The sequence below is a fragment of the Eurytemora carolleeae genome, unplaced genomic scaffold (genome assembly GCF_000591075.1).
Source record: "Eurytemora carolleeae unplaced genomic scaffold, Eaff_2.0 scaffold6, whole genome shotgun sequence".
Lineage (NCBI taxonomy): Eukaryota > Metazoa > Arthropoda > Copepoda > Calanoida > Temoridae > Eurytemora > Eurytemora carolleeae.
In genome coordinates this window covers 565,801-581,408 of record NW_019396148.1, presented here as the reverse complement: position 1 = coordinate 581,408, position 15,608 = coordinate 565,801, and the positions used below count along the sequence as shown (strand labels likewise).

The 15,608-nt window shown below is 32.6% G+C and overlaps 2 protein-coding genes and 1 long non-coding RNA gene across 3 annotated transcripts in view; 1 reads left to right on the top strand and 2 right to left on the bottom strand.

The window, feature by feature from the left end:
• Positions 1-938: 938 nt before the first annotated feature.
• LOC111696450 (protein farnesyltransferase subunit beta) lies at positions 939-4,910 on the bottom strand (the record flags this gene model as incomplete). The annotated part of the gene is made up of 9 exons (XM_023466052.1): positions 939-1,029; positions 1,393-1,473; positions 1,710-1,801; positions 2,499-2,602; positions 2,881-2,987; positions 3,249-3,350; positions 3,530-3,596; positions 4,008-4,099; positions 4,798-4,910. Coding segments are annotated over 9 exons (831 nt in total), but the record flags the coding sequence as incomplete, so codon positions are not given.
• Positions 4,911-7,128: 2,218 nt separating this feature from the next.
• Positions 7,129-15,608, bottom strand: part of LOC111696449 (uncharacterized) — a 20,733-nt gene continuing 12,253 nt past the window's right edge. The window contains exons 2-3 of the long non-coding RNA XR_002764085.1: positions 8,207-8,265; positions 7,129-7,221 (exon numbers count right to left, since the gene is read on the bottom strand). This is a non-coding gene — a long non-coding RNA (uncharacterized LOC111696449). The remainder of the gene's footprint in view (positions 7,222-8,206; positions 8,266-15,608) is intronic.
• LOC111696447 (WD repeat domain phosphoinositide-interacting protein 2) overlaps positions 9,570-15,608 on the top strand; it is a 13,260-nt gene continuing 7,221 nt past the window's right edge. The window contains exons 1-11 of the mRNA XM_023466049.1: positions 9,570-9,594; positions 9,678-9,749; positions 10,057-10,115; positions 10,739-10,840; positions 11,629-11,665; positions 11,750-11,806; positions 11,943-11,983; positions 12,530-12,607; positions 14,002-14,118; positions 14,664-14,755; positions 15,250-15,360. Of these exons, the coding sequence (XP_023321817.1) occupies positions 9,695-9,749; positions 10,057-10,115; positions 10,739-10,840; positions 11,629-11,665; positions 11,750-11,806; positions 11,943-11,983; positions 12,530-12,607; positions 14,002-14,118; positions 14,664-14,755; positions 15,250-15,360 (749 nt within the window). The 5' untranslated portion in view covers positions 9,570-9,594; positions 9,678-9,694. The remainder of the gene's footprint in view (positions 9,595-9,677; positions 9,750-10,056; positions 10,116-10,738; positions 10,841-11,628; positions 11,666-11,749; positions 11,807-11,942; positions 11,984-12,529; positions 12,608-14,001; positions 14,119-14,663; positions 14,756-15,249; positions 15,361-15,608) is intronic.

Here is a 15,608-nt window from a genome sequence, read left to right as displayed (position 1 = left end):
TGTATATTTTTTATTAAAAGAGGTGCGGAAGGCAAGCAACAACAAATTCTCGTCCGAGAAATTTTTTCCTCATTTCCTCGTTCCTCTCTAATTCCTCGCCCTTCTTATATTTGTCTTTAACGTGTCCAATCATTGAAAAGTTCTGGATTTTTCAATAAAAATGAATAAACTGATTTAATTTCGATGAACTCGAAAAAATTGGAGGTATTCTATATTAAGAATATCTAAAATATATTTATGAATTGGACAAAAATATTGAAGGATTTCGAGGAGGCTCGGACGAGAAAATGAGGAGAATTGTTGAGGCTGCCCTTCAGACCTTCATCCCTTAAACTTTGCATTAAGCAAAAATGGTAGACTTCGACTGAAACATATATATTTTCCTTAGATACTTTACGATTTTTTAAAATTCATATTTAGCACTAGAAACATTTTAAAAATGTACCCTTGCTGTACATCTCACTTTATACTCCCCCCCATACTAGTTTTGATTTTGTTTTTTAAAATAATATTTAGCTTACAACTTGTTTTCGAACATTCCTAGAAAATATGAAAATGTCGTCTTCATTACCAAAAAACCTCGAAACATGGAAAATGGCATACAAATAAGTGTTCTGTTTAAATCGTATTTAATTATTTAGAAAAAAATTAAAAATGTTAACTAAATTACTTTAAAGCTAGTAAAAAGTGTTTTTTTTGCCGCTTAATTATGGAACAAATAAAGTCATGTATCTATGATAGAATTATTATGAAATCCTGAGTTTAAAAATCAAAAAAAAGACTATGTGAAATTTAAAGTATTTTTTGGAAAACTTTATATTATACTTTTCCCCAAAACATCAATCATCCCCCTCCCCTCTTACAAAAACTGAGATCCCCCTAACCTTATACAAATGCTTCTAGGGAAATGATAAAAATAAATAAGAAAAGAATAAATAGTAATAAGAATAGAATTACTAAGGTTTCCTAAGTGTATAGCAGGTATGGTAGAAATCTCGAGATTTCCCTGGTTTATCCAATAATCCACCTCTATATACGTATAAAGTGATAATTATATAATCTTATTGATAATAATGGTGAAAATGGTGACAATGGTGATAATGGTGATAATGATGATAAATATGATAATGATGATGATAATGATTATAATAATGATAATATAATATTAACAACAAGAATGTTATGTATTGTTATGTACTGTGCCTTTGTGTACTGTATTGTTGTTTACTGTACTTTTTTGTACTGTGCTTTTGCCTACTGTTCTGTTGTGTACTGTATGGCTGAGTACTAATTTGTTGTGTATTGTGAGGTTAAGTACTGTACTGATGTGTACTGTAAAAATATGTACTGTACTGCTGTGTACTGTAATGCTGTGTACTGTACTGTATCTACCGGTGGTCCTGACAGCAGAGAAGTATATACTCCTGCAGAGCTTGGGAGTTAAACAGCCAACTTTCTTCGGGTGCGTGTTCACTTAACAAGTTAACATATTCTTTTAATTTTATTTATAATATTTAATTTTATTGATAATATTTCAAGAACAATTTCATGCAAAATAAAAATGTCCAAAAAGTGGCCAAAATTTCTTATTTTTTTTAGCTTTTAAATATTTTCACAAATTTTACACGATTTATCAAAATCCAAAAATAATTTTAATTTTTCATAATTTTATGTAAAGTTCTATACAACATGTTTAGTTTGAGATTAACCTGGGGGAATTAGAGAGAATAGAGTGTATGAGAGGGAATATTCCCCCCTGCCAGAAACTGTAGCAGCCGTCCACTAGCTTATTCGTTCGACCCTAACAAACAGATTCAAAATTCGGTGATGGTTATGGACCAAACCTCTGTAGAGTAAAAAAGTAGATGTTAGTTCCATATTTATTGAAAATATATTTCGGTCTGGGTTGACCCCCGTCAGTTCTAACGATATAATAACCATCAAAATCGATAAAAAATTTTTAAAAATTTTGTAAAAAATCACAAGAAAATAAACAAACAAAAAAGATTATTCAAAATAAAAATTTGGGTTGTCAAATGGACATAAGGAAAACGAACTCAGATTATGAGATGGAAAAGAGATAATTTGCAAATATTCACTTTTTTAAATAATGTTTTAAGACAATTATTATTCCTTGAGACTGTTTCTGTCACAAAGATTAAAAACAAACTGTTTGGATGTATGTGTATAGAGTGGTGGTGGGGGTCGATCTATATAACGAACTTTTGTCCCCCCCTCCAGTCTAATCTGCTTATTAACTAATAACTACTAGCTGGGAAAACCAGCTTTGCCAGGGAACTAAACTTTCTCTTTAAAGTCAACCAAATCAATCTAATTTTAAACCAAGCTAAGAACATTCCCGTTGAGTCTACCGAGTTCCACAATCAAAATGTGAGGCAAATCGGTAAAAGGGTTTACAACGTCACAAGTTATAATCGGACATACAAATAAACAGAGATCACTTCATTATATATATATATATATATATATAAAGATACCTGGAACCCCCCCTCCAGTCTCATCTGCTTATTAACTGCCCAAAGTAAAAGGTTTTCAGTGTTACACAATGATTCTTTTCCCATAATTATAAGAGCCGCTAGACCTAAATAAAAAATTTGATACAAAAATTATTTTTTTTAAAACATCAAAAAAGGGAATTGAAATATATTTGGCTTGTTCCCTTAGTGCACCATTAAATTAACGTCAAAACGGCTGAACCGATCGGTCCCAAATCTTTCTTTGTAGCTCAAATACTTAAGGGTAAAATCTAACAATGCAATTGTAATTTAAAACTTTACAATACCGACTAAACTGAAATTTTCATTCGCCCACGTCTGATTTCGGGGAGGGGGGAGGGGGCATGTACCCCCTTTTACTTACCACAGAATGTGTACCCTCCATGAGCTTCCATCCCTGGGACCCCTCCGAATCCTCCCTCGTAGGTTTGGCAGCGCAGCAACCATTCCTCTGTTTTTGCAAACAAGGAACTTAAACATGAAAATGTAAAAGTAAATTTAGAAAAAGTAAAAGTAAATTAAGAAAATGTAAAAATAAATTAAGAAAATATAATTCAAATTGGAGTGAAAATTCAAATTTCAATTAAAACTGTGACGAGACTAAAAAGTAATGAATTAATTCTTCTACATATATTTATGCTAGGGCTAATGTATACCAGGGCTTATTGTATCTTAATGAAAAAATGTAATTATTTTTTTTCATGAATTAATCATATCGTAAAAATGGCAAACCTTGAATATATATTGGTAAGCCTAGCAACTGAAAGAGCACAGTAAACACCTCTGATATCAATTTCCCCGTCTATATGCATAGTAAATGCACCGTCAGGACACCTGCAATTCAAATATTTAATTTTGTTTTACTTTTTTAGGATAAAAATGGTCAAACAAATAATTAAAATAATAAAAAGTTCCAATCCAAGGAAAAAAATCGGGCATGTTATACTATAAATTGAAATATGGTCAACACAAAACAGTCTCTATAAAAAAAATACTAAAAATAATTTTCCCACCTAAGTTTGTCCAGCCATGTTGCCAGTTTTCTACGATCTATTAGAGACAAGGCGTCGTCAGTTCCAACTGAACACAGACTATCTCTCAATAAAATTAATTGTTTGATATATTCATTATAAGTTTTCTTATAAGTTCTAAGTTAAACAATTTTGAACGATCAGTAGTACCGGGAATCTTGAACACTTGATCTCGATTTCCAATGTGGGCACTTTTAAAACTGAGGATAAATGCTTGACCCCTTCATCAAAGTTTCCCAAATAAGGATATGATCACCAAAGATGTTAAAAGTAACTAAATTAATCCGTTTAATTAATCCATTAGATGGAGATCATTGCTTATTGCTTAATCCCCAGATTAACAACAAAAAAGTTCTGACTACGGACTGAGTTAATCTTTATCTTCCAACGTTTTTAAAATACATTAATCCCTTTCGTTTCCTCCCGTACATTTATAAGAACTAATCTGAAGAACACATACTTATCACTAAGGAGTTAACAGCAGCATATGTAGGAGCTAGATGAGCAAGTTGACCTGGTCCACCAGCAAACCCTCCTTCACTATCTTGACACCTAATTCAGGATATTGTAGAGAAGTTATTTCAAAGCTAAAACTGAAAATCCGGAATGGCATAACATGTAAACCAGTGCTTAGTATCCGGATCCGGATCTGTATGGATCTGCAAGATTTTAGCTTCCTGGATCCGGAACCAAGATGCAAAAAAAGTTGAAAAAAATCAGTATATCTTAAAGAAATGTTCATGACCTGGATTCGGATCCATTTTTCCCAGTGCGGATCCAGGATCCGGATCCGCATCAAAATTAAATAAAATTAACCTGGGGTGTCAAATATGTAAATGGGATAAACCTTGCAGGTCTTCCACCAAAACCTCTCTTCTTTCGTACACAATTGTTTAAAGATTTATTGTAGTAAATAAATAACTTAAGTATGATAAATAATAATAATAAAGTTCATCTGAGAGATAACATACAACCCCTCCTTCATCAAAGAGGTATATATTTAGGAGAAGAACCACCACCCCCCATTGAAACTTTTAATTAAAAATTTCATTTTCTTTTCCCTTGAAATCGAGTATTTTCCATAATTCATTAATAAATGACCAAACATTTTTGAATATTAGTTTATTCGTAAGATAGTATATACTTCATATTCAAATTGATATGAAAAAAAGTGATGCTATCCTTAAGGGTATTTATGTTCTATTTGAACTATTTGAAAAGAAATCTGAAAAAGAGGTCCCGTTCTATACCTGGCTAAAAAGTTAGTTATATTGATCTTGTCTTCTCTACTCAACTCCTCCCCCAATAGTTCCAAGGAGTGAAGGATCCAATACACCAACCAGGGCCGAGAAGCATCTAGAATTTAGATTTTGTTTTAATTGAGTGTTCTAGAAAAGAGATGTTTTGGTGTCGAGCCAAAGTATATTAATCGATTAATCCTTTATCACATTTCAGGAACATTCACTTTAAGCTTTAATGTCATTTTTTCTGTTTAAACTTTATTCATGGTTACGAGTTGTTGGGTAGTCATTTCTATCAAATATCTCTCACTTAGTATTATCCAGCCTAGCAAGTAACCTAATAATGTAAAATTTAAATAGTTTCACTAAAAACAGGTTCATGGTGTTGTTTTTGACACTGGAAAATGTTACTCTTACTTTAATTTAGAACCCAAGTATTCAAGAAACCTATTTTATGGATTTCGTAATTTCAAGTAATTCTCTTCATTTACAGTGACATGTTTGATTCACAACAATACCCTAAAATGCGAGATCCACCACCTTCTCTATAAAAATGGATAATTTTCAAAAGTGATTTCTTTGTAAAGTGACTTGCGCATTTCTGCTTCAGCAAAAACAAAAGAATCTTGTCAGAACACTTTAAAACTAAAAAAAACGACAATATCTTCCACATTCTTGATCAGATAAAGGTTTAAAGGGAACAGGTTAAATAGGGAGATCACTTGACACTACGCCGACTGGGTTTGAATGAAGGAATTCAAGGAAAGCTACAAAAAATGCGGATTGGATTAGGAATTGCATCCTACAGAATTATCCTGTTGTTAAATAATGAGATATCTCATAATATCAATAATATCTCAGGATAATAATAATTATTATCTCAATTTATCTCAGCCAAAGAGATATTTTTGTGTTTATAAATATTCCTTAATATAGAAACTTGATAGTTCTCAGAGAAAATATATTTCGAAATTTTAAAAATCCTTTTCAATTCTATACAAAAACAACCATATTATTTTTTAACAAAAAGATAAGGAAAAATACATTTAATAACAAAAAGTGGAAAAAGATTTTTTGAATAAAAGTTAATATGGTAACCTTGAGTTGGAACTGAATAAAATGTACGAGTAGAGGATTCTAGAAGGGGGGGGGGGAAGGGAACGAGTTGACCGACAGTACTATAGAGGGGAGGAAGTAGGATTTGGCTGGGGCAAGGGGGTATAAATTCAGGTTTTATGATAAATCAAAAGAAAAATATCAAAAGAAAACAAAACTAAGAAAAAAAAAAAATAAAAAAATAACCAAACACCCATCTAAAGGCAAAGAATAAAAAAGGCAACTATATTTATACATTTTTCTGCTTGTTCCACAGATTTTAGTCTATCCTTGAATTTTCGACCAGTTTCACCTATGTACTACTGTTTGTAGTTATCTTTTTTGCATGTAATGCAGTATACAAAATTTTCAGAGTTACAATCTACTTTGCATCTCAGCTCTACTTTAAACCTTGTTGCTGAGCTTTCAACAACACAGTGTTCAGAAATATAGGGGCCACAACAACAGTTTGCTTTTCTACATTTCTTCATTCCTACAATCTTTCTCTAGTCTCCAGTAGATCCAGGTAGCTTGGTTTTCCCGAGCAGATTCCGTAGAGTGCTATTCCTTGCCTGTTTAAATGCAATCATAGGAGGTAAAGGGAAAACATCCTTGATACAAGAATCCTTAGTCATGACCTTCCATGCCTTATTTAGAATATTGAATATAGAAGGTAGGGCTGGATGAAAAGTTGTGACAAAAACCACCCTGTTCGTTTTTTCTACCAATACTTTTTTCCATGCTTCCGCCCTTGGAATCAACAGAGCTCGGAAAATAGCAGAGTCAATAATAGAAGGAAGATATTTTCTGGAAAATAGCAGTCAATAATAGAAGGAAGATATTTTCTGGAAAATAGCAGAGTCAATAATAGAAGGAAGATATTTTCTGGAAAATAGCAGTGTCAATAATAGAAGGAAGATATTTTCTGGAAAGCAGAAGATCTTTGAGTTCCTCTAACCTAGATATATGTGTGGAACGATCAGAACAAATTCTATAATTTAAATCTATAACACAAGCTGTAGGGGATGTTTGTAGTTATGTTGGGAAGGGTGGTAGGAGGAAGGGAGTAGATATTGACATCTATCTGTTGGTTTTCGATATAGATCTGTACATAACTGACCTTCTCTGATAGTAACTAGAGTATCTGAGAATGGAATGGATCTCCTAGAATGGCAGAAACAATCATGTGGTGGGGTAGTAAAAAAACATAGTTCCTTTAAATCATCAAAAATATAAAAATATGTAAATCTCATCGTACTAAAGGCTAGAAAATAACCTTAAACAAAGTTCTTCTACGTTTCTCTGTTCCACTGATGTAGCAGTATGCTCTCCTTCCTCCTGTAATTATAATATACACAGGTGAGCTTTTAGCTTATTAATAGTTAAGATGTTAAAAATCTTCAATTTGAAATTCAGTTGATGGAAAATTTGAGAATTGCATCTTTATATAGGATGAAAATCAGAGTGTCATTGAGAACGCTTCTTTTAATTTTATACATGACCTAGACTTCAACTATTTTTCAACAAAATGAACAATATTATTTATTATACTTCAGAGTTTGATTTAGACATTTTTTGTTTAGGACGTCCGTTTATCCCTTAACCCTATTTGGCCTGGGGGGGGGGAGTCAATTTGACCCCCCTATCGTTTTATTGCGATAACTGAAAAAGTATTTGAGCTAGAAAGCTCAAATTTTCTGGCTTTCCTAACTAACACATCCCCTCACTTGAGGCTAAAAGCTGGGCTTTTATACCTACTGCCTGAGTCCTCCCGCATACTGCCTAAATGCCTTATTTTACCTGTACCAGACTAAATCTAGGTTTAGACCTACTTCCGGTCATTGAATTTCAACATTTCAATTGCACAATTTTTGCAAAGACATGTTGCACAGATTTTTGCACAGACACGTTTAAAGGGAATTTACACTTTTACTGTTTTTCTTGAATAGACATTTAGTTTTAAAAAATTTTGCAAATATTTTTGCACATTTGAATTCGCTGGGGCAAGGGCTTCTCAAAACTGTACAATTTGTTGCAATTTGTGCAATTTTATATTTACATTTTTTGCTTAATAACTAGATTTTGCAATAAATAATTGAATTTTTGCAAATTTGAATTTTTTTGCAGATTATTGAAGGGCTTTCCAAAAACGTGTCAAATTTGTAATATATTTGAATCACAATAAGAAAATTGAGGGGGGGGGGTTCAATTTGCCCCCCCCCCCCCCCGACAAACAGTCATGAAACCAGACGTCAGGTTACATAGGGTTAAAATCTTTTAAAGCCGCAAAATTAGAAATGTTCGAATTATATTTTAATTTTACCTTAAACTTTTCTAGCAGAAGATCTGAGTGAAGTCTACTTTCAGCAGACATTTTAAACTCTATAAAATTGTTAAACATGGATGGGAGAATTTTGAATTATAATGAATTGCCAGATTGTCAAATATCAGAATATCTATTAATTAAATAGTGATCTCTGATTATCTATTTATGTGTCCGATAGTAACTCAGGTATCCTTTGACATTGACAATTTGCCTCAAATCTGATTGAGGAACTTAGTAGAATGACAGGAAAGTGTAATTATGTTGCTTTTGAATTTCAAGTTAAGTGGATTGACTTTTACAGAGAAAGTTAAGAGTTCCATTCAAAGCCTAGGTTTCCAGGGGCGGATACAGGGGGGTGCGGCAGGACCTTCCCCCCCCCCCCTTGAGATTTCAGAATGGCTCCTCAATAGCATTTCAGGGAAAGAAAACCTAGTGCAAAACAGGAAAACTTTCGATCATATAAATGTTTTTCTCAAATCTGGATGTTTTTGTTCCGAAATAAATCTAGCACCCTCCTCACTTAAATCCTGTATCCGCCCCTGTAAATTACCAAACATGTATAAAATAATCTTACAAATGACAAAAAGTAGTCAAAACCTAAAAAACAGCCGTCCGGATCTCTTCACTTTGAAATAAAACAAAATAAATATTTGTTGAAGAAGTTAATTGAAAATTAGGTCATCATGTACACTAAAATTGATAGGAGGGGGGGAAGGTAGTTTCCTAGTATTAACAAAAAAATAAATAATGATAAATTTGCTGAAAAATAAATGGTCATGTACAAAATTGATAGGAAGGGGGGGCTGGGGGGGGTCCAAAAATCGTATTCTAGGACAGACCCAGACCCTTAACTTTAAATATCACAATTGAAATATTTATGGTCTAATTTAAAAGTAACAACTATTTGTGACTTTTTCACCGGAAAATTGTGTTTAATTTGAACTTTGAAAAAACCGTGAACAAGGCATTTGCGCATTTCAAGTCGTCTTTTAAAAAATCTCCTCCCTTGTCTTAAATGTCGTCTTCTTCTTGTTGCTAATTGCGTAGTTTTGTATTTGTTTACATTATCAGCTGATCGTCTAACAAAGACCAAACACTATCACTTTTTTTTGCATTACTGCATTCCATCATTCGTCTGTCATGCACTACTAGTGCAGTCAAGTGAAACTTATGTTACTTACTTAACAATTATGTGTTTTTAATATTCTGGTGAAATGTTGTTAAAATAATTAAAGATATCATGATGAAATGTATTCTATTGCGTATTAGGAGTTGTGTCAACTTGTATCAAATATCTATATTCGAGTAAAATCAAGGTTTTGTTAACTACGCTGGACAGTGGATGGATAGTTAATTATTTAAATTATTTAAACTGAGTTTTAGAGGTTAAATTTTAAACATGCCGTAAGTCTATATATCTAAATTGTTGAAGTAAAAAATATTTATTAATTGTATTGCTTGAGTTTAGAAAAGCAGGCAGTAATTATGAGTCTAAGTGACGGCTTTGGATACCTCAAACAAGGCCTAGTCACTGGACTTGGTAAGTTAAATATAACTTTTTTTTAAAAATATTTTCATGAGCTGAACTAGCTGTTCTTTAAAACTAATTAAGATTCCTCTAATCTTCTGCTATTTCTTAAAAATAAAACACTCATTGTAACCTCCCCACCCGATTCTGTTCTAGCCACAGCGCTCGGCTCAAATTTCTGAAACCCACAAATGCCAATAATTATTAACTTCAGGTCGAAAATACTCAAAATTGAGGTCATAATGAATATTTAAAGGATGGGGGGGGGGGGATTTAAAAGCGGGTCGACCCAATACTCCTTTTGATGAATACTTTTTAGGTGGTTTTGGACTTGGTGGAGAAATGGATCCTGCAATTTCCTTCTTATCCTTCAATCAGGTTTTTATCTTTTCATCTTTTCTAAACTTCATTATTCTGTCATCTCACTTTTAATCATAGTGATATATCGTTTAATGTAAATGCTCACATATTCAATGTCAAATTGCTCCTAATTTATAATCTTAATTTTAATTCAGTGATCTCATTTTCAATATCTTTAATAACAAATGCTATTTTAGCAATCTTATTTTTATTTTCATTCTCACATTTTTAATGGCAATGCTCTCAGTTATCAACAATATTAATTTCACATAAATAAACTGATTATTAAATGTCAATGTTCTCATTTTCTATGTCAATGATCACATATTCAATGTCAATGATCACATTTACAATGTCAATGATCACATTTTCAATGTCAATGATTACATTTTCAATGTCAATGATCACATTTTCAATGTCAATGATCACATTTTCAATGTCAATGATCACATTTTTAATTCCGGTTTTTTCAATTCCAAAGTAAGTTATATCAATTCTAAGTCAATAATCTCATGTTTAATGTCAATGCTCTCATTTTTACACTTCAGAATTTCGTTCTTAAAATCAATAATCTCAGTCTCAGTGATCTCAATTATTTTATTTGAAAAAAAAATTGAGAATTAAAATTTTATTATTTTGAGGATGCGAGTTCACTGACTTTGGGTACTGAGGACGGATACAAGATCTACTCTCTAACCTCAACAGATAAACTGGATCTGGTTTATTCAAACCAGGAGAAGGAGGTAGGTTTTATACAAACTAGGAGAAGGAGGTAGATATTATACAAACTAGGAGAAGGAGTTAGGTTTATACAAACCAGGAGAAGGAGGTAGGTTTTATACAATCCAGGAGAAGGAGGCAGATTTTATACAAACTAGGAGAAGGAGTTAGGTTTATACAAACCAGGAGAAGGAGTTAAGTTTTATTCAAACCAGGAGAAGGAGTTAGGTTTTATTCAAACCAGGAGAAGGAGTTAAGTTTTATTCAAACCAGGAGAAGGAGTTAGGTTTTATTCAAACCAGGAGAAGGAGGTAGGTTTTATTCAAACCAAGAAAAGGACGCAGGTTTTATTCAAACCAGGAGAAGGAGTTAGGTTTATACAAACCAGGAGAAGGAGTTAGGTTTTATTCAAACCAGGAGAAGGAGGTAGGTTTATTCAAACCAGGAGAAGGAGGTATGTTTTATACAAACCAGGAGAATAAGTTAGGTGTATACAAACCAGGAGAAGGAGTTAGGTTTTATACAAACCAGGAGACTGAGTTAGGTTTATTCAAACCAGGAGAAGGAGTTGGGTTTTATTCAAACCAGGAGAAGGAGGTAGGTTTTATTTAAACCAAAAGAAGGATGTAGGTTTTATAAAAACCAAGAGAGGGGTTGGAGGGGGGAGGGGGGGGGTAGATAATTAACAATGTATTCCCTTTACAATTTATGTTTAAATAATGAATGTTGAAAAATAGAAATTTTTAAAAATATATTGAAGGAATAAGACAATTCTATTTTTTATAAACAGTGATTTGAATTTTATATTTAGGTTTTTATCGCAGAGAGGCTTTTCAGTAGCAGTTTAGGTAACAATACATATTAAAAAACACGATTTTAATATTTTTAAACATTTTTCGTTCATATAATATTAAAAATTTGTTTTATTGTAGTTGCTGTTGTTACCATGGACAATCCCAGAACCTTGATAGTTTCTCATTTTAAAAAAGGTTTGAGGAAGAATAAAAATTAAATTTTATTAATTTAATGCACTTTTTATTTTTTACGTTTTTTGTTGTTGATAATTTTCTATAGGATAAATTTTTTATTAAAGACTAAATTAACGAATAAAATAATTTTTATAAGGGAGTGAGATATGCAGATATTCCTACAATGAGAGAATACAGGTACACAGGCAGACAGACAGACAGACAAACACATAAACACCCAGACAAGAATACAGACGAATAGACATAAGACAAGCATTGGAAAAATACGATGAGACACCTTGATCAAATTGCAGTTAATGAGACAATAAAGTCTAGACTATAATACAGCCTTTGTGTTCTTAAAAACAAAATGTTAAATCAGCGAATTTTCCGGAGAAAAAATAACTTCTTACAAAAATTACCTAATCGTTTTTATTTCACAATTTAAGAAATACAAACGACTATACTGGTAAAATTTTTAATTATGTTTTGCGGCAGAGTGCTTACAAAAAACTGTTGGCGCTCTCCGCGCAAATATTCTTAAATTGATCTAAAAATAAGTGGGGGGAAGGATTTTTCTGGAAAATATATACCCCTGAGTGTTTAACAAGGTTGTATTACAAGGTAGGTTACTTTCAATGTGTTCCAATTTACGGAAAATGTCTCCTTGGTGCTTAATATTGAATGTTTAAAAAATAAACAAATACACAACTAACAGTCCGAATCCTAATATGAATGATCTAGGGTGTGAGGATGAATCGAGGACGACTAGTGGTTTGTCTGGAGGACAGCCTTTTCATACACAATATCAGAGATATGAAGGTAAACCTTCTTTATACACAATATCAGAGATATGAAGGTAAACCTTCTTTATACACAATATCAGGGATATGAAGGTAAACCTTCTTTATACACAATATCAGGGATATGAAGGTAAACCTTCTTCATACACAATATCAGGGACATAAAGGTAAACCCTCTAAATACACAATATTAGGGATATGAAGGTTAACCTTCTTCAAACACAATATTAGGGATATGAAGGTATTCCTTCTTCATACACAATATTAGGGGTTATGAAGGTAAACCTTCTTCATACACAATATTAGGGATATGAAGGTGAACCCTCTTCATACACAATATCAGGGATATGAAGGTAAACCTTCTTCATACACAATATCAGGGATATGAATGTAAACCTTCTTCATACACAATATTAGGGGTATGAAGGTAAACCTTCTTCATACACAATATTAGGGATATGAAGGTAAACCCTCTTAATACACAATATTAGGGATATGAAGGTAAACCTTCCTCATACACAATATCAGAGATATGAAGGTAAACCCTCTTAACACAATATTAGGGATATGAAGGTAAACCTTCTTCATACACAATATTAGGGATATGAAGGGAAACCCTGTCCATACACAATATCAGGGATATGAAGGTAAACCCTCTTTATACACAATATTAGGGATATGAAGGTAAACGATCTTCATACACAATATTATGGATATGAAGGTAAACCCTCTTCATACACAATATTAGGGATATGAAAGTAAACCCTCTTTATACACAATATTAGGGATATGAAGGTAAACCCTCTTCATACACAATATTAGGGATATGAAGGTAAACGATCTTCTTACACAATATTATGGATATGAAGGTAAACCCTCTTTATACACAATATCAGGGATATGAAGGTAAACCCTCTTAACGCAATATTAGGGATATGAAGGTAAACCCTCTTCATACACAATATTAGGGATATGAAGGTAAACGATCTTCATACACAAAATTAGGGATATGAAGGTAAACGATCTTCATACACAATATTAGGGATATGAAGGTAAACCCTCTTTATACACAATATTAGGGATATGAAGGTAAACCCTGTCCATACACAAAATCAGAGATATGAAGGTAAACCCTCTTCATAAAACAATAAGACATGTTTCTGTTTTTGAAAACTGTTTATTATCATTTTGTTTAGTTTCTCTGTAAAACGGACTTGCACATTTCTTGCTTCAGAAACTATGGAGAAATTGTCAGAATTAATCACCTTTCATGTCAGAAAAACGACGTTATCTATCACATCATTGATCAGATTAAGGTTGCTGGAATACTGTTGTGAACCGGGCATCTCTCTATAACTAGAGGGTAACCACAAATTATGACGAAAATCTCTTTAAAGAAGAAAAATTGTTAAGGTACTTCATGTAATCCGGGAAACCCCTCCTAATCCCCGAGGTTTATTCGCTCTCTCTACAGACAGTGATAACAACTACCTCGCATACCCAGGACATTCAACTATAGGAGAACTTCAGGTATAAACTTATACACTAGTTTGGAAACCCAGCTTAGTCTGGAAACTACTCTTTTCCATTAAAATCAGCTTAACAAACTTGGAATTTGTAAACCGTGGTTCTACGTAGTTCCCCAATCAAAGTTTGAGGCAAATTGGTCAATGGGTACAAGAATTATGATCGGACATAAAATACTCCGGCACTAAATTATGAAGACGACACCAAAGTAATATTGTCCCTGCTTGATGTTGTTGTAAAGCATCTAATTTAAGCAAGTAGTTTGAAAATAAAAACCTGAACGGTCAAATTGCAATTGATATTTAGTTCGTCTACTACTCCTGATTCAAAATTGCATAAGTTAATTGTTTGTTGATTTGGGCTTTTGAAGAAAAAACAAGATTAGGACAGAAATATATTTTACTGGCAGAAATTATCCTGTATATTTTTTTAAGTACTTGTGTTAAGTCATAAAAAATATCATCTTAATAACATCAAACTATGCAGTTTTCTCTTTTTTCAATGCCTCTTGCAACATTTTATAATTGAAAATATTTGATTTCATTCAGATTTTTGACACGGTAAACTTGTATTCCCGTGTGAGTATTCCGGCGCATGAAGGTCAACTGGCAGCTATGCAATTCTCCCCTTCAGGAAACAGGTTAGGGACGATCTTAAAGGGAGTGTTCGCGAAAAATAAAAAGTGGTATAGGCTGATTCTAAATTAAATTTGGTTTTGATCGCCACTATTTTTAATGTGTTGAGACTATAAGGAGAAAATTATTAGAAACGCTTAAATAGCTTAGAGACCATGTGACCAATGACCATCCATTAACAGAGTCATTCTACATACAGAGAACCCTCAATTGAAAATAATCAATTTTAAGATAGAAAAGGAGGAAAAACATCAGTTTACATCAGACAAAGGTTTTTAAGTTACCGTTATTGATCAGACATGGCACTCCATAGCTATGGTGTCATTTAAAAGTACGTCCTACATTCACTTTAAGTTTCAAGTGTTCTCTCATTTTGATGCTTTTTAAACCTAAAATACTAACAAATAACGTTCGAGTGAGATGATTCAGGAATATGTCATATTTAATTAAGTTAATGTTAAGTTCAAGTTTCTTTTGTTTATAATTATTTAATTGCTAGGATTGCTACAGCAAGTGATAAAGGAACTGTGATACGTGTATTTAATTGTGAGAACGGGTCCAAGCTTTACGAGCTGAGAAGAGGGTTAAAGAGAACTGCTACGATTTATAGGTCAGCTTTAACTAGGTTTACAGGTTTTTTTTGGAGAATTTCACACAAAATTACTCACTCATCACAATTTATATATATATTTTTCAATTGAATTCAAGCTAACTCTTGGAGTGAAAATTCCTCTAGGAAATAGTTAATGTTATTTATTTTGTAATTTTGATTTAATAACCAATAGCAGCATTTGTAAATTGAATAGTGTCTTCTATTTATTTATTTTGGCATTCCCCCCCCCCCCTTCCAAAAGTAGT